This window comes from Haplochromis burtoni, unplaced genomic scaffold (genome assembly GCF_018398535.1).
Source record: "Haplochromis burtoni strain Fernald_Lab_line unplaced genomic scaffold, NCSU_Asbu1 Contig_50, whole genome shotgun sequence".
Lineage (NCBI taxonomy): Eukaryota > Metazoa > Chordata > Actinopteri > Cichliformes > Cichlidae > Haplochromis > Haplochromis burtoni.
The window spans coordinates 1,491,418-1,510,119 of NW_024582411.1; the positions used below are offsets into that span (position 1 = coordinate 1,491,418).

Genomic DNA, 18,702 nt, shown 5'->3' on the forward strand with positions numbered 1-18,702 from the left:
TGTGGGCTTTGCCAATAAAAAGCTACAAGGGCAGGTTAGTTGGAAGACAAGCAGGACAGCGGCCCTTGAGGCCTGGAGTTTGACACATGTGGATTACAGTGTTAAATTGCTGTGTTACAGAAAATAATCATGATTGTTAAAGAATAAAAATAGAAATAGTGACTTTAAAAACACGTACAACCAATAATATGTATAATTTTATTTATAAGAATGATAAAATAAAATAATAAAATGTAAGACTGAAAAGAGAACTGTACTAAATGGTACGTATGACCTTCATAGCAAACAGTATTAATACATAACATATAATCTATTAAAAAATGACATGTATGAGTCTTGTATTCATTCAAAATATTAATTTTATATTCATACCATGGCAATATTAGAAATAGCAACAACTAGGGCGCTCAAATGTGTTAAAAAACCCAAAGTGATTTGTGACCCGGATGTATGACGTCATATTTGAGGGACTGCGCTGTCTGAGGACATGACAGTTAAGTAACCGGTGTGTGTTTCACAAACTCCCCTGATCAAGCTGTGCCTCCGTTTTCACAATGTTGGCTTGTAGTCGCAGTTTGAACAGCGCTGTGGTGTCTGCACTCCGTCTTCTGCGCAGTAATCAGGTTAAAACACCTTTAGCAGTACCAGCAGTGCATTTCAGAGGGTCAAGCTTTAGCTTAATGCTAGCCGCCAGTTTGCAGAAACTGTCTGCTGAACTTAAACTCATCTCCTCCTCCTCAGACTGCCGTCACTGGACAGCTGGAAAGACCTCTGTCCACGCAAACCGACGGAGAGGTCCGCATCGCAAAGATACTGAAGGAGAAGTTCCCTTCAGCCTCGTCACTCAAAGTTGTGGATATATCAGGTAAACACTTAAATCCGCGGAAATGATCCTGATCCGCCTAAGATGTTATCCGGGACGGGAGCACGGCTTAACACGTGGGAAATTAAGCTACACAACTTTTGGTTCATACACAGTGGGGACCGTGTCAGACCTTCTTGAGTAAATTTTTAAGAATTCATCTACTGTGCAGCTGCCACATGAGGAATTAGTGACAGGCAGTGACGGTGCTAAAAACAAATACATCACCCAGATTGACAGGATTACATGTTTTTCCTCTCTTTGCTTATTAGCAACACCCTTATTTCCTTTTATTGTAAGGAACCGTTCTGCCCGATCTGCTCCTTTTAACTCTGGTTGGCGGTATTTGATTTGTTAATTTTGTGTAAAAGTGTCAAATAACTTTTCTGTTATTTGCACATACACAGTGGATAAATACTTTTCCCTGGTTTATATCATGTGATACCCATTATCACTGATTTTTAAGCTTTTTGAGTCAACTAACTCAAAAGACCCTCAGAGGGATGCATTCCAGTGCAGGATTAAAGGATTTGTGAGCTTAACGTTTTCAATCTTAAAGATGCTATTTTTTTTAATTATATTTAATTTATTTTATTTTTTTTGGTTATTGTTTTTGCCTGGTCCTACTCTGCTGCTAAGTCTGTTTTAAATTGATGGATGGCAAATAACATCCAACTGATTAGAGTATTTGTAGCCCATTTAATACCAAGAACAATCAGTCAGTAAAATTAACTTCACCTTGATCTGGTCACCCACCTATTAATACCCTCTTCATTAGGCTGCGAGACAATGTCAGACTTGATTACATTGATTATCCTTTGATGTGTGTATCATTTTTTAACTACACACAGAGCACATGGAGTTATAAAATCAATATATCAAGTCAAAATTCACAAAAATAATTGGTTTTCTGTGGTATTATTCTCAATTTCTTCGTAGCAATAATGTGGCCCTTTTCTGATACCTTGTTTTTTTTATTGTTGTTTTGTTTATCAACCACTCGAAAAGGCTTAAAGACTCAAATGATGCAGCAGACACCACTTTTTAGCCTTTATGCCTTGGAGTAAAAAGCCCAGGTTAAGTCTTTAACTGCCTTCATGATACTCACCCACTTCATGTGGTTTTAGGTTTGCAGAATCGGCTAATGCAAAGAAATCCCAACTATGTTGAATTTGCCTGGTAGGACATGTAGGTCTTCCCTGAAGCCGTGCATTTGAACTGAGGAAAACTCTGAAAGCCAAGGAAGCAAACAAACAAGCAAAGCAAGTCATAAGATTCTCTGTTTCTGTGTTTCTGTGCTGTTATTAGGTGGCTGTGGGGCCATGTATGAGATCCACATAGAATCCAGTGAGTTTAAAGGAAAAAGGACTGTTCAGCAACACCAGTTAGTCAATCAGGTAAACCCCTAGAAACCTTGTCTAAACTGATGTATTAAATCTAAAATTGTTGATGTTTTATTTAGTCTGTGTTGAACCTTGTATGTGCTTGTTATTTGTTTTTTGTTTTTTAAAGATGACATGAAACGCTACACATATAAAGGATAATTTACATCATGGAGCCCTGCTCTCAAAAACTGACATAGATGTAACTCTGTCTATGAAGCTGGATTAAATATGTTTAGCACCATCTTCTGTTAGTATGGAACATGATGTCACTGGGTTGCAGCTAATAGTCTTACATTAGTTTATGTTTGCTAACCAGTGACAGAATCATGATCCCGTTTGTGCTGCTCCTGGGTATAACAATGAGTTTTATGTTAAGAAACCAAGGATATACTGTCCACTTTTACCGTCTTGTCTCTAGCAGTATTTGGCTCTCATTACTTGGCTAGCTACACTGAAATGGGAAAATCCATCTGTTAGCTGCAGTGTCCGAGTTTGTATAGCACTCCATGAGGTAAATTAACCTCCATAGATCTAGTGTTTCATGTTCTCTTTTAAGTCTGTCGTCTTAGCTTCAATTAACAAAAACTTGTAGTTTATATTTGCAATAGTTGATATTTTAATCACAAGTATTGCGTATGTCTTGTCCTCCACAGGCACTCAAAGATGAGATTCAAAACATGCATGGATTGCGAATATTCACTGATGTCCCACAACATTAGAAAAAGTCCTATTTCTGGCCCACAAACCTTTCCTTTGTTCACCCTCTCTAGTATGAATGCACAACTGGGAGGAAAAAAAGCTGTTATGTACTAAACTAATCCTGTGACATAGATGTTAATGTACCAGTGGCAGAAACGCACAGGACCTTATCTGTAGCAGTTACACACTGACAGTGTGAAACATGCATGATTGCTAAGTGAGTTATCATGTACTCTAAGATAATATATTGAACCAATGAAAGCTGTGATACGCACAAAATGGCCTGCTAAATTGTTAGCAAAGTGTCAATTCATGTAGGCTCTTCCCATTGTGGGGTCTCCTGAGGGCTGATGGTGATGCTGGTGTAATAATGGGCAGTCTCGTAATGGTGGAGAATAGCTACAGACTCTATTTTTAACTGGGGATGGATCTGTTTATGGAGCATTAGTTTGCAATGTCATTAACTCTGACCACAGTCTGTGTTACCGTCTAGCTTAAGATGATTAATTTCAAAATTGGTTACTGGCATTGGGTTGTACTTTGCTCCTGTGTTTATGCTACCTATTCCTTTCTAATGTACCTTGCAATAAAAGGAAGCTACTTTTGTTGACTGTTTTGTTTTTGTTGCTTAAATTAAAGAAAAAAAATCCATTTAAATAAAAAAGGAAATGCGCTCACTATTACTGCCTGTCAAATTAATCTAATATTAATCACGCTGAGGATTAAAAGTGAAAATATGAAGTTTTTCATAACATTTTTGCTGCTGTTGAATGTTGAAAAATGATGGCAGAAAGCAAGTGGAAGCCTTAAACAATAGGCTTGAATCATTTCAGCTGAACCAGTGTATAGCTGAGTGATGGAAGTTCATCGCTCTGATCTGTAGTTCTACAAATCTGTTTGAAAATCTTTCCGCTCCTTTTTGGAGTTTCCTGTTATTTAAGCAGGCTGCCGCAGTTAGCTACGTTAGCAGCTAGCATGTTCTTGAGCTCAGAAATTCAAAGTAGTACAAAAAGTGAATGTCAGACAAGTGTTATTATTGCGTCTTGGCTTCTTCAGGATGTGTAGTAAGCAGTAACGTTTATAATAACTTTATTCATTTTATTATTTATTTATGCTTGGCACATATCATTGGCTTCTTTTTGTGTTTGAGAAATTTTAGATTAAACCTTTTGCAAAGAGGTCCGTTTATAAAAGAAAACAGTTACGATAAAATTAGGAGCGAGTGTAGCAATTTATGATGCAGGAAGTTGAATGCGTCAGCAGGTTGTTTTAAGATGTTGCCAGGGTTACACCGTAACCTTGGCAACAGTTGATGAAGTTATTTTCTCCATGACCATGGAGTTTATTCTACAAAGAAAAATAGAAGTCAATTTCAAAATATTAGAAATATTGCACCATCTGATTTATTTATTTTTATTGCAAAAAGGCTTTTTACTTTTACATATTAGGTTTTGTGTTAGGTAGCAAACGCACAAAATTTGTTAAAGGATATGATAAATTAGCATTTTGCTAGTTTCTCATTAATTGTAGCACCTGACATTGAACCACTCCAGGCTACATTTCAGTTGAATCTATGTTTATCCATATCTAAGAGAGCCCTATAAACCTTTTCAGCCAGCCATAAAGACTTCATAGTGTCCTCTGTATAGTGAAATGCTTTTCACTGTTTTGTTTTGGGGGTTTTTTTGTTTGTTTTTTACAGTCATAATAAAAGTCTTATTTTTAGGTTGCAACCGTGTGATATACAAATTAAGAAAGTAATGCCCGAGCTTTAAATACAGAATCTTGTTTCCATCACTGGGGGAAAAAATATTATCTACCAATCTTTGGTTATTATCTCAATCTTGATTTACGAATAGGAGAAAAAAAGAAGACAAGTGGAAATTTTGAGGTTTTAATCTCAGAATTTGGGGTTATGTATCTATAAATAATAAATTATTATTAATAAACTAATAATATGACATTTTGAGTTACTCAAGTCAATTTTGACAGATTTATCAATTTTTAAAAAATCTGTCTTTTAGTTATTTATTTATTGTATATTGTCATTTAAACATCGTTTAGCCCTGTTTAATAGTTAATTTAAACAGAGATTTCGAGGGATGTAAAAGAATGTATTAATATGTATCCAAATTTTAAAAAAAATTATAGCCTCGAAGAAACTTCAAGTCTACAAGTCACGAATACATTATTTTAAATAGGAATGTTGCACTCGCACACAAACATGAATGCATACCATGATTGATTGTTGTTAATTCTTCGCTAATTCTTCCAGGTTTGTTTGTTTTGTTTCCTCTGGTCATTTTAATAGTTTAACCCTTTAAAGAAGAATAAAAGAAAACATCCCATTAAACTATAAAACTTTGAATCTTTATTATGAGGTTAACGATTATTTATTTATATCCTACTCTGTTGTGCTGCCGAGGGCATCTGAAGGAGTTCATCAGACTTAAAAGTTTTGCGGGCGCTTCACCACCAGATGGTGCACTTTATAAGTCGTACTGGCGCAGGGAAGGATAATTCACCAGGATGAAATAATTTCCTGATTTGAAATAGCAAAGTTTTTGTTGTTGAATTAATCGCCATCTGTCAGACTTAAAATACTGGAACTTTAAACCTGCGTGAGTGCACGTCGCTTGCAGATGATGAGGATTCAGCTTCCACTGTGGATAACCGTCCGTACAGCGCCTGCCTGTGTGCAGGCTGCACCGGCTGCACGCCCAAATCACTCTCGACTAGGAACGGGGAGGCAGAGCAGCTGGTCTTCGACATGGCTAAAGAAGGAGCAGACATGACAGAGGAAACCGAGTACATGATAGACAAAAATGTGAAGAAAGAAATAGACAACGTGGAGACGTCTGGCAATGCCAAAGAAATGCGAGCGGTGATATTGTCAGGTTTTGGGGGTCTTAACAAACTCAGGGTGACCAAGAAGGCAATGCCCGAGCCTCAGGATGGTGAAGTGAAGATCCGCGTGAAAACATGGTAAATATGAGGGTGTCAGTGTTTTTCATTTGTACTTGTGAGCTGCGGTCTGATCTGGTCTTTTACTCCCACGTTGCATGGTGCTTTTGAGAAGTCTAAACGCTGATCAACAAGGCTTACACAGAAATTCGCAGTCATGAATCCACAGGTCTTTTCTGGTACAGGAGGTTGGGTGGCTGATGTTCATAACAAGCATATCTGATGCCACAGTTTCCAGTCATTCTATGTCACACTTTCTATTTTCTAAGCGCTTGTTTACAAGATATTGAGCAAGTCATTTTTCCCCAGGTTGCAGCTGAGCTTTTGCCAGTGTTAGCAGTGTGACATTGGGAAAATTAAAGTGTACTGTTTATCCACAGAGGAAAAGCCTGTGACTCACTGCTCATAATAATGCAATAAACAGTGCTGGGTAATCCCTACATCTCTTAACACCTCATGCTAAATATTTGATATTAAAAAGCTGTTAGAGACTGTTCAGGGTCATGGTCGTCATCCAGATATCGAATCAGATGGATTCCAGTGTAAACAAACAAGAATTATTCTTTGTTGCAGTGGCTTGAATTTCCTGGACCTGATGGTACGTCAGGGGACTATCGATAATCCCCCCAAACCCCCTCTTGTCCCTGGATTTGAGTGCTCTGGAATAGTAGAGTCAGTGGGTGAAAACACAAAGGGATTTGAGGTTAGTGTAATTACAGCTTGTTGATGCAGTTGTTCTATGAGTACATGCTGCCAGAGAAGTACACCAATAAAACTAGAGAGGATGCAGATTGCAATAAGTGCTGTAAGCGTAACAATCAGAAATATACTGCTGTTAATTCATAATCTGATGACATTTACTGCCACATGACGTGCTCACGTTAGTGTCTGCCGTGTGTTGACCTCCTTCCCTCACATGTTTCTTTCAGATAGGCGACAGAGTCATGGCTTTTGTGAATTACAACGCCTGGGCGGAGGTGGTTTGTGCACCCGTGGATTTTGTCTACAAGATGCCAGATGAAATGACGTTCGCTGAAGCAGCAGCCTTCTCCCTGAACTTTGTGGCTGCTTATATGATGCTCTTTGAGGTTGCCAATCTGCGAGAAGGGATGTCAGTGTTGGTCCACTCAGTAGGAGGTGGTGTAGTAAGTCCAGTTCTCATATGACTATTGCACACCCTCTAAACAAATGCACACATATGGAATTGTTGTTTAATCCCCGCTGTTAATAGTGCTATTTATGCCGTGGTATGAGTTATGTTTATGTCTGCTTTCTTTATCCTCTGTGCTCTCGGGCACTGATACATTATTATAACTGTTATTATGTTCAGGGTCAAGCTGTGGCTCAGCTCTGCTCCACCGTGCCTAATGTCACTGTGTTTGGGATCGCTTCGTGTTTCAAACACGCAGCCATTAGAGACTCCGTGGCTCACCTCTTTGACAGAAATGTTGACTACATCCAAGAAGTCAAAAAGTAAGTGTGTTGTGTAAGTGGTTTTACTTCTTTTTGACAAATTTTGGCAACATTCACTCATTGAGTCAAGACTGAATGTGGAGATGTAGTCAGGTGAAGATGTTGCCGGTTACCCCTTTAAACTAACGTGACAACGCTTAGTTAACAGAGGGTAAGAGGCCTGCTGGAGGATGCAGATGTTACTGCTTGCTTTATTGGTCATGTGTGGCTGTGGTCACCATGGCAACTCACAGCTCATCTCAGCAAGCAGCAGCATTGTGTAGGGTGGAGGTCTGTAGCGGCAATGTGGAACAGCTGAGCCAATTAGGCCAGAGGAGACGGTTTACGCTACAAAGAAACCGCTGGTTGCGAACATTCATGGGATTGGATGCGGTATGCCACAGGTCTACTACAATTAATCTGCGCAGGTTTCATGTAGTTCTAACAATGTTGCAAAGCTTTTGATTATTTCATCACCAAACGGCCTCCTCTGCTTCACAGAGCTCTGGCAGTAATTATCTGTGGCTATACTAGAAACAGGGTAGATGCGCATTAGTATGATGTATGAAAATCCATATTTGCCACATTGTAGTACCTACAGATGCAAATGGCTTGATTAGGAAATGATGTTGAGTGCTTTCTGCATACATGTCAGCAGTGGTAGTGGATTAATATGCCTTTCATCTCACTGGTCCACACATTCTTCTCAGGATCAAGTGCAAAGTACAATTAAATTAGCCCTTTTACAAAAGGCAAAAAACCATGAGAATCACAAGACCACCAAGCTGTTCAGCCAAGCGGGTGTTTGGGGCCACAAGGCAGAAAGTATGGACTTAATGTCCCCTTGATAATAACATGCCTTTCATTCTTTCATATACCGTACTCTAAAAAGTCTCATTATGGCCCTTTTTTTTCCACTGGCTGATTCTGTGTGCGATGAGATCAGAAACTTTTTGTAACACAGTGTAAAATATGTTACCGATGAGGAGCTACGTGGGCACTGCAACACATCAATAATCCCTGTATAAGAAAACGTGGGCTGCAACTTTTTCTCAGAGTAATACTCCAGAGAACCAAGCTCCTTATCTTATGAATCCATGATTAGACAAACCTGAAGCTGCTCCAGCATGAATCACAGGCTGAAAACACACACACACAAACATATAAATAAATTATATATATATTTATATATACATATATCTATATATATGCTTACAGAGTATGTTTTGCATGTTTACATTTAGTGCTTGTGGACACAAACAAGCCAGTGCAGTCATATCTCTGCCTTTCACTGTACTTTAACTCAACTGCTCGAATTCTTCATGACATTTTCAGTCAGCTGAAACAATTAGTTGCTTAACTGATTAATGGTAATTGAATGTTGCCTGTTATTTGGATTTTAGATTAATCTACTGGTTATATTTTTACCCTTGTGAGCTTTCTAAATCTGGGTGACTGGGACTCAGGAGATAGAGTGGGTTATCCTCCGGCTGAAAGGTGGGTAGTGTGATCCGCAGCTCCTCCGGTCTGCCTTTCAAAACGTTAAGATGCTTAACCCCAAAATGAATGTGGGGGTGACAGATAAAATATAGTGCTGTGTGAATGTGGCTTGTAGCGTCTAAGTTTCTTGCGGGCTCAGTAAGAGTAGAAACCTTTCATATAACTGCCTCCATTCCTTAAATCACTTGTTTTCTCAGACAAAAGTGGAATACTACATTAAAAAGGCAAAAAAAAAGTATTATGTCTGAAATCGATTCAAATTTGTCCAAAATGTGTCCAAATCCTTTTTCTGCTAATCTTACCATCGAGGCTAAATGTTTCAGCTCAAATCTGTGTTTAGAATAATCTGTTCATTTATGAGACAACATTCAAATAATTTACTGGTTCTAATGAAGTGTTTAAATCTCTGCGTGTTGCATGTTTATTAGCTCAATTGAATATTTTTTAACTGTCCCTTTGTTCTTGGTGTTTCAGGATTTCTCCAGAGGGAGTGGACATTGTGCTTGACTGCCTGTGTGGGGAGAACACAGGCAAAGGCCTGAGTTTGCTGAAGCCGCTGGGAACTTACATCCTGTATGGTGGGGATGATATGTATTCCTTTACTGTGCAAAAATGTATCGCTTCAAACTCAAAATAACTACATTTTAAATCTTACTTCAAATATTGAGAAGTAAAGTCTCACTCTCGAGTCAAATTCCCTGGCCCAAAAAAGCAGTCTGGCACGAACACGCAGAGATTTTTATACCAGTTTGCGTGTGGATTAAAGAAGCTTTAGAGGTACTTTTAGTTGGATTTTGTTACTTTTGCACAGAGCCCGAGTAGCTGTTTTACATTCCTCATGGCAATCTATCTGTCTTCTTGCTGCAGCTTCAATTTTTACACACACCCATAAGAGTGGCACAGATCTAGTCGCAAAATAGTGAGTGTCATTTGAATAATATATACTCCAGAGCCTGCAAATTGAATGTATTGTCCTTCACAGCAACCAGTCTTATCTGGTCTCCGTTAATTACTTTAGCTTCTGTCAAGCCTCATGAATCAAGTAACATGATTACAGAGAGATTAATTCATTATCTGCAGCCATACTCAAAATGTGCAAAGGCATACTTGCACAGATCTAAAGGGCTAAAGGTGCCAGCTGATCCTCCCCCACTCTCCCTTCATGCTTCATGGCTGCCAATTATTGACTAGTCACTTCTGTCCAGTATACAGAAATCCTTTTATTTTTGTTTTTTCAGGCGCGTCAAACATGGTAACTGGGGAAACAAAGAGTTTCTTCAGCTTTGCAAAATCTGTGAGTCAGAGATGCAGTCTATCATCAATATTTGAAAGGAAACTACACCCTGTAACTGCCCAATCAATTATAAGTCACAGGAAATGAAACGCACGCACACATCCGTCACCCTCGTTTGCTTGTTTATTTGTTTTTACAGTGGTGGCAGGTGGAGAAGGTGAACCCTATTAAGCTATACGAAGAGAACAAAGTCATAGCTGGATTTTCGCTCCTCAACCTGCTCTTCAAACAAGGGAGATGTGGCCTCGTGAAATCAGTGATGGACAAACTCCTGTGTTTGTATGAAGAGAAGAAGATCAAGCCTGTAGTGGACTCCCTCTGGGCGCTGGAGGAGGTAAGAACTTGAAGTAATCAGAGGGTTTAAGACACAGAGATCGATGAGGATCAAATTAAAAATGACCCGATCACGTCGGTTACGCAATCCGAGATGCCAGAAAAGATTTAAAGAAGAATTGGTTTAAACATCCTGGACAGAATATAATGTGTTGTTTGTCGCTGCTGAACGTTGTCAGCTGTCCTTGGACATTCTTCCACAGATGGTGGGTAGGTTGAATCTTCCTGTTCAACTATTATGTCACACCAACACAAAAAGCCAAACAGCCCATACATCAAGCACTTGACACTCGATTTCTACAGACTCTTTAAGTCTTCCTATAACTGTGATCATTCAGTTTCTCAGGAACCTTTGTACAGTAGATGCATGTTTCCTCTAATAATTTGATATTTACATTAAGAGATCCGGATCAGTCTTTTCCTGCATTGTGCAACGTTTAAAAGGGATTTGAGTTCAGGGGAACATCAGTAGTAAATGAAGACCCATGACTGGAAAAAGAGAGACTCATAAATACACTGTCACAATTGGTTGTGTGTAGAACATATTGAAGCATTGAAAACCAGACTCTTTCCATCACATAGGCAATTTTACAGACAGATGAATATTACCACATCTATGCTCGATTTCCTCTTTTTACTTTGCTCGCTCTGCTATATTTTTACAAGGGCATTTGTGGCTCACATCCCCATTGGTACATAAGCCTAATGGAAAAGTACCACTTTAAGAGAGCGTACCTATGCTACTTACAGGGTTTTTCCTGCCTAAAAGAATTTTTAGTGCCCCCCAAAAACGCTTAAATCCAAGCCGGCATCGTAATGAAATACTTTTTTTTATAAAGCAAGTTTGCTAATTGGGGGTTTTAGTTGTCCAAGCATAATAATCATTTCTGTTTATTAAAATGGTCCGAAATAACAGAAAATGCACTGATTTGTTTTATACAAGGTAACACACACTCACTACTTTAACTGTATGCAGGGCCATCATGCTTATTCATCCACTTAATCCCCATATTTAACCATAAAAGCTCCGGCTTGTGATGCGGGTTTAGTTGGTGTGCATTTGACCACTGCTGGGCTCCTTCATGAGAACAGCTTCAGTTTAACCCCTTTTTCATATTTGTGATCCTTCCTCTGATGTCCACGTGTACCTGCAGTGGATACAGTAAAACGGGGATCGGAGTAAGGCAGGAACAGTTCTGTGTTTTTCGTCTGTAGTTAAATGATACACAAAGATGGGGACAACCATGGCCCATCGCCACAGCTGTTTTCTCTTATTTGCTTAATTAAACCATTTGCAAACAAGGAATGTGTGGGCTGTACAGATGGTGGTTGATTTATTCATTTTTCTGCACCTGTGGGGTGGAAAAGCTGCACTTTTAATATTCTTGTAGGTTAATGAATTCGGCAAAGCCTTGCAGCTCTGAATGACTTACCTCTGCACCATTTCAGACCTAACAAACGCCAGAATCAATGAAGAACCTGCAGCTGGGGACTTGAGACTAAATGGACTGGTTTTTCTATAGTGCATTTCTACTCAAAGCACTTTAAAAAACGGGCCCTTTTTTCAACATCTAACTTTCACTCTAACATAATGGGAGCAACCCAAGAATACTATAATATTCAGAGTGGAGCAGGCAGTGATTGAACCACCAACCTTCCAATTAGTAGACAATCTGCTCTATCTCCTGAGCCATGGCCACCCCAGTCCACTGATTTTCTGGTTACTGGAAAAAGAAGCAGAAAGTTTATCCTTGGACTTTGTTTCATACTGAAAAATACCTCAGGAATTTAGATGAAAGCAGAGGCAGTGTAAGTAATAATCACAAAAAGCTTACTGTAAGTTATTCTAGACTCTGTCTACAGTCGAAGAGATATTTTTGTGAAATGATTTCTCATGGGAAACTTTCCATGCACTGTTGTCATTACTTTGGCAGATTGTTCAGGCTATTCACTGGAACCATTGCCCATGAAGAATCTCATTAGAGGGGAGGATAGCGTGGGATGTAGTGTCAGGGGCACAGCTTGCCTCGGTTGTTTATATGCCTGGAAGGAGAGGTTAGTTTACATGCTGACCATAGCAACCTTTCTTTCCGGAATGAGAAGTTGGACAATATGCATGGCTGGGACAGAATAATGGGAGTTTTTCTAATCGCTGCTAGTTTCAGTCAGGAAAATATTGTACAGCTTCTACGCTGAATGCTATTAAAAATCCTGAAAAACAAAATCGAACCCACGTTGCATGAAAATTGGTCATTATGCACAGAGACCTAATTCGCTCAAAATGTAAGCGGAATTTATCCAACCCCCAACCTCTTCTGGAAAGTTGCTACCAAACAGCAAAGTGCTGTACAGGTGTATGACCCACTTTTCCTATTGGCTTGATTTCTGTGACACAACGGGTTCCAGACAAAGGCATACACTCAGCTGCGTCTGCGTGAGTGCATGATATGGCATGGTAATCTTTTGTGGTGGGTCTGACTTTATTTTTGCCCTTTTATCAGTAGCACCATGCCTAACAGAGTTGATTCTTTAACCTGTTAAGTAAGTTGCTGTCACAGCAAAATAAATAATGATGACTGAATGGCCTAGCAGTCGTTCATAAACGTTGTTTCTGGTCTCCTTTTGCCTGCTGGATGGCAACACGGAACCGGAAAGCGTCGCTCGTTGTCACATGTTGTGCCTCTTATTGCTCCCAGGCCGTGTTGGTGAACACGAGCGTGATGTTTTATGACAGCATATGAAGTGTGGGTTTTTCGAAAACAGTGTACATTTGCAGGAGCCTTGTCAGTGCATGGCAAACTGTTGCCTCAGCTGCTGCGTCACGACTGGATATTGAATTATTTTCATTTGAATGCAAGCTGTAGAGTTCGCCACAACGCAGTGCTTAGTGTTCTGGGATTTTGTTTACAGGCACTGATGATGTGCACAGGGATTTCTCCTGCTTGCCTTAGTCTACCGACAATACACACCTTATTTCTGATTTTCTTTAGCTGGCAGTAAAGATCACACAAACCTAAAAGATTCTGACTCACTGTCTTACTCAGTTTTGCTCTCCTAGCAGGAGCACTGAATTGAGGGGTTTTGCTGAATATGAACGTGTCATGGTATTTTTCCACAGACAGCCGAGTGGCAGAAGCCTCATCTTCATTTAAAGATAGTTTAAGAGCCCTATCATGTTGATACATGATGTCCTTTATTATATCACAGACGTGATAGGTCACCTATGGTTTACTCTGCAGTGTAGTGCACAGCATCACATTTTATCTCTGAAGACGGCATAATGTGTGCTATAGATGTAGCTGCCTAATTGAGTTTGGAGTCCTTGGTTCAGTTCCTAGAAGGGTTGTTCTTTATTTTTAATTCTATCTACTGTAGCTATTGAATGTGGGGATAACAGTGAGCCAGGTTATTAGGAGGTGTGGTCTGAGACTTTATTTATTTTGCAGAATGTAACTAAGATTTTTTGCAGTGTAGAATAAACCATTTCTGGAATAAGACTGCAGAAACAGTTATTCTTAATGTATCTGTTATTAGAGACTGTCCCTCCCTGCCAGATTTTCAATTCAATCTCTTGCTATAGATCTTGCATCAGTGAGGTGTTCAGCGTGATGTCAAATATCAGCCAGCAGAGTGAGTCAGCATCATTTTGTCAGCGTTAAGGCCATTAACGTTCCTCGCACAGGAAGCCTGTAATATAGCTGTGCTAAAAATGGATCCCGTGTCTACAATCTGCAGAAAATTATTGAATCTTTTTGTGATTTTGAAATTTTATCAGCTGGTGTTTTTTTTTTAAATCCAATTTTACAGCAGTCTCTCTGTTAGAGCTCTTTTATTGGTAAACCAGCTTTTTTTACATGTTGAGAATAAGATCTGTGCGGCTTTTTAAGAAGAGGTTAAACTTATGTTTTCTTCTCAGGTAAAAGAGGCGATGCAGAGAATTCATGACAGAGGCAACATAGGAAAACTCATTCTGGATGTTGAGAAGTCTCCCACCCCTCTGGTACGAAAGGCTTTTATTGCTATATAGACATTTTCTCTTTTAAAAGGTGACAGACTGCATACGTAAACAGACGAATATAAGACAAATCTTATATTCAAGCCTACTGCAGTTTATGTAGGATTGTCTGGATGCAAAATTGGATAAATATGAATTCCAAGTCCACATTTTTAAGAAAATCTATAATGAAAATGATTTTTTTAGAAGTGCAAAAGGTATTCTTCTCACACTTCATTTGCTAGCTGACATGCAAAGTGGCATTTGTACTAAAACAATATATATATATTTGACTTTAATTTGTTGACAGCACATTTTCTTCTCATGTCAGGATTGTGAGAGCTGGATTTCCTCCTGTCCTCTTCATTTCCATTGTCATGTCAGCCCATCCTCTGCCCATTAGCAGAGTTCGCTGTGTGATTTGATGTCAGCTCACATTTATTTCCCCCTCTGTTTCCACTAAACGGTTAATGGTGGCAGTAAAAAATGTTTTATCTGTAGATGGCCAGCGACAGCACGGAGACCAGTGAAGCAGGAGAGGAAGAAGAGGAGCCCGAGGGAGACAACGACAGCAAGGAGCGAATGCCTTTTATCCATTAGACCCAACAAAATCCCACTGCAGCACACCTAGAGACACTGGAGAGGCAGCACAGTTTCACCAGAGCAACACAACCCCACTCGTGTGTGTTTGTGTGCATGTGCTGTATGCATGAATGTATGTATGTGCAGTATACTTTAGTGCCTCTTGTCCGTTTCCTATTATGTGTCAATTGATTAGTCTAAGCAAAGGATAGGATGCCACAATGTGCAAGAGCCATTTTCAACACAGTGTTACATTATATGCTGTACTATGAAGTAATTACCTGCTAGCCAATAATATGAATAGGTTTGTGTTCACTTTATAGTTAACTGCATCTGCCCACAGTTAAATTAACAGCAAACCACATAAGCATTTAAACCTGCCGACCTGCTATTCTCGTTTTATGATTAGCACCCCATGAAATAGATTAAGTAAAGCGCCTAAGTGTCAAATAGTAACAAGGAAACATTTCTAAATATTTCACAGCACAGGGGGAAAAAGAAGTATTTTTCTGTGCTCGGCTGTGAGAATTAAAAGCAAACAGCTGAAATAGGTTTGAGGAAGTGACCCCAGTGTTCTAATTGTTCCGATCAAGGGAGTGCATCCCTTTGTTGTGTTAACTAATATGTAAGCCAGGAGAGGCAGAAAAGACTGAGTGTAGATATTTGCATGACATTTTATGCTAATGTGCCAACCTTATATTATGGGATCACTAGTGCCTTTGAGCTACAAACAAGTGTAAAATACTTGAAATGTATTCCTTATGTGCAGTTCACATTGAACAAACAAACAAAAAGTTATTTTTAGGTGGAAAAGGAAGTGTAATCTGTTTTTAAAAAAACAAAAACATCATTGGATCATGTAATAAGAGGGATTTGGACTTATTTTTCCCACTGAACTGTATATTCAGAATTTACATAATGTGTAATACTGCGATTGTAACATTTATTGTTTCCGATCAGAAAACCATGAACAGATTTGTAAACACTTGAGTAGAACAGGACAAATTTCAATTTATACCTGCGTCAAAATCCTGGTTTTTCTTGAGCATTAAGTAGTTAGTCGGACTCAGACTGCAGTTTAAGGTATTTAGAGTCTCTAGCTTGCCTGTCTGACCAAAGTTGTTTACTTGCTGGTGCCTCACAACAAAAGTGCCGTAAAACTCCATAACTGACGACGTATTTTTACAGTGAACTCGTGTATGAGGCTGATTTAGGTTTAAGGAACACTGTGTAGCGCTTTAGTTAAGTATGGCAAGCTTTGCCTTTACTCTGCAAGTACACCCACCTACTCAGACGATTTTATTTTTGAAACTTGTGAGAATCTGCTACACTATTTCAATTTCTCTAATTACGCTACCTTGCTTACTCGGTGTGTTTGTATTGGCTAGCTGTCTGAATCCTTCATCATTTTAGGCTCATCTACAAAAACAACACAGGATGTCAGTGTTTTGTAATTGAAAAAAGTAGAAACTAGTCAATGTGTAGCTTAAAAGTTATGAGTAAACACTGCATGCTTTGAATGTGATAAACAGTGAAGAGAAGATGTTCAATGGGTTTACTAAAGTGATCAGATAAATTATATCCTAGACTTGAAATTTAGGGCGTTATTTAGACAATTTGGGGAAGAAAATCTAAAATTCGATGCCTTCAATGTCCTTGTTAGTGTCTGTGTGCGTGAGAGAGACAGTTGTATGTGTATTCATATTGCCTCGTTTAAAAAAAACAAAAGAAAGAAATGTGTACAACTTGTTCAGCACTGTAGTGTGTTCACAAAATTCCTCAAACTATGGTTTACCTGTGATATATTTTTGTCACATTTTTGTTGTGTACTTTCTTTGAGCACTGCTCTGTTTACTTGAATAAATTTATCTGCAAAGCATTTCTCGCGATTTTGACTCGTGTTCAGGTGTTAATGCAAATGTCTAATCAGCCAATCACATGGCAGCAACTCCATTCATGTAGGCATGTAGACATGGTTATTATGGTGAACATTGTGATTTAAGTGACTTTGAACTCGTGCTTTTTGGTCACAGATGGGCTGACTATTTCAGAAATACTTTGTTTGGGTGAAAATGTCTAGTTCATGCCAGATGAGAATAACTGATTACAACCAGTATGAAGAAGAGCATCTCTGAATGTCCACAATATTGAAACCTAAAGCACTTAAAGCACTACAGCTGCAGAAGAACAGACTGGGAGCCACTCTTGTCAGCTAAGAGCACGAGGTTATAGTTCACATAGGCTCACTAAAATTAGACAACGTGAGATTGGAAAAATGTTGCCTGGCCTGAAATAGCTACAGCGATTAGAACATGCTGTAGGTATTTCAGGTACTGCGCTGCAGTGGTTTGTATCATATCTAATAGACTCCAATTTGTACATGTAAATGGAGATCCTCTTCACACACTGAGGTTAATTATGGAGTTCCACAGGGTTCAGTGCTAGGACCAATTCTGTTTACATTATACATGCTTCCCTTAGGCAGCATCATTAGAAGACATAGCATACATTTTCACTGCTATGCTGATGACACCCAGCTCTATCTGTCCATGAAGCCAGATAACACACACCAATTAGTTAAACTGCAGGAATGTCTTAAAGACATAAAGACCTGGATGGCCGCTAACTTTCTGCTTCTTAATTCAGATAAAACTGAGGTTATTGTACTCGGCCCTGAAAATCTTAGAAATATGGTATCTAACCAGATTCTTACTCTGGATGGCATTACCTTGGCCTCCAGTAACACTGTGAGGAACCTTGGAGTCATTTTTGACCAGGACATGTCCTTCAATGCACATATTAAACAAATATGTAAGACTGCTTTCTTCCATTTGCGCAACATCTCTAAAATTAGAAATATCCTGTCTCAGAGTGACGCTGAAAAACTAGTTCATGCATTTATTACTTCCAGGCTGGACTGACTGTAATTCATTATTATCAGGATGTCCAAAAAACTCACTGAAAAGCCTTCAGCTAATCCAAAATGCTGCAGCAAGAGTACTGACAGGGACTAGAAAGAGAGAGCATATTTCTCCTGTTTTGGCTTCCCTTCATTGGCTTCCTGTTAAATCCAGAATTGAATTCAAAATCCTGCTCCTCACATACAAGGTCTTAAATAATCAGGCCCCATCTTATCTTAATGACCTTGTAGTACCATATCACCCTATTAGAGCACTTCGCTCTCACATCTGCAGGCCTACTTGTTGTTCCTAGAGTATTTAAAAGTAGAATGGGAGGAGAGCCTTCAGTTTTCAGGCCCCTCTTCTGTGGAACCAGCTTCCAGTTTGGATTCAGGAGACAGACACTATCTCTACTTTTAAGATTAGGCTTAAAACTTTCCTTTTTGCTAAAGCATATAGTTAGGGCTGGACCAGGTGACCCTGAATCCTCCCTTAGTTATGCTGCAATAGACGTAGGCTGCCGGGGGATTCCCATGATGCATTGAGTTTTTCCTTTCCAGTCACCTTTCTCACTCACTATGTATTAATAGACCTCTCTGCATTGAATCATATCTGTTATTAACCTCTGTCTCTCTTCCACAGCATGTCTTTATCCTGTCTTCCTTCTCTCACCCCAACCGGTCGCAGCAGATGGCCCCGCCCCTCCCTGAGCCTGGTTCTGCCGGAGGTTTCTTCCT

The 18,702-nt window shown here is 39.3% G+C and overlaps 2 protein-coding genes across 2 annotated transcripts; both read left to right on the forward strand.

Moving 5' to 3' along the window:
- The first annotated feature begins 455 nt into the window (after positions 1 to 455).
- bola3 (bolA family member 3) lies at positions 456 to 3,584 on the forward strand. Its single transcript, XM_005929539.3, has 4 exons — positions 456 to 623; positions 742 to 865; positions 2,171 to 2,259; positions 2,901 to 3,584. The coding sequence occupies exons 1-4, from the start codon at positions 555 to 557 to the stop codon at positions 2,964 to 2,966; spliced, it is 348 nt and encodes a 115-aa protein (XP_005929601.1). The 5' UTR covers positions 456 to 554; the 3' UTR covers positions 2,967 to 3,584.
- A 1,453-nt stretch (positions 3,585 to 5,037) lies between these two features.
- vat1l (vesicle amine transport 1-like) lies at positions 5,038 to 16,944 on the forward strand. The gene is made up of 9 exons (XM_005929538.3): positions 5,038 to 5,931; positions 6,484 to 6,613; positions 6,840 to 7,055; positions 7,241 to 7,383; positions 9,337 to 9,440; positions 10,101 to 10,156; positions 10,296 to 10,490; positions 14,406 to 14,489; positions 14,985 to 16,944. Exons 1-9 carry the CDS (start codon positions 5,717 to 5,719, stop codon positions 15,081 to 15,083), a joined length of 1,242 nt encoding a protein of 413 aa, XP_005929600.1. The 5' UTR covers positions 5,038 to 5,716; the 3' UTR covers positions 15,084 to 16,944.
- The last annotated feature ends 1,758 nt before the right edge of the window (positions 16,945 to 18,702 follow it).

Coding starts and splice junctions, on each gene's coding strand:
- bola3 (XM_005929539.3), top strand. CDS start 555: ATGTTGGCTTGTAGTCGCAGTTTGAACAGCGCTGTGGTGTCTGCACTC. Junction 624..741: donor GTCTTCTGCGCAGTAATCAG/GTTAAAACACCT, acceptor CCTCCTCCTCAG/ACTGCCGTCACTGGACAGCT. Junction 866..2,170: donor CAAAGTTGTGGATATATCAG/GTAAACACTTAA, acceptor TGCTGTTATTAG/GTGGCTGTGGGGCCATGTAT.
- vat1l (XM_005929538.3), top strand. CDS start 5,717: ATGGCTAAAGAAGGAGCAGACATGACAGAGGAAACCGAGTACATGATA. Junction 7,056..7,240: donor ACTCAGTAGGAGGTGGTGTA/GTAAGTCCAGTT, acceptor TATTATGTTCAG/GGTCAAGCTGTGGCTCAGCT. Junction 10,157..10,295: donor TCTTCAGCTTTGCAAAATCT/GTGAGTCAGAGA, acceptor TTGTTTTTACAG/TGGTGGCAGGTGGAGAAGGT.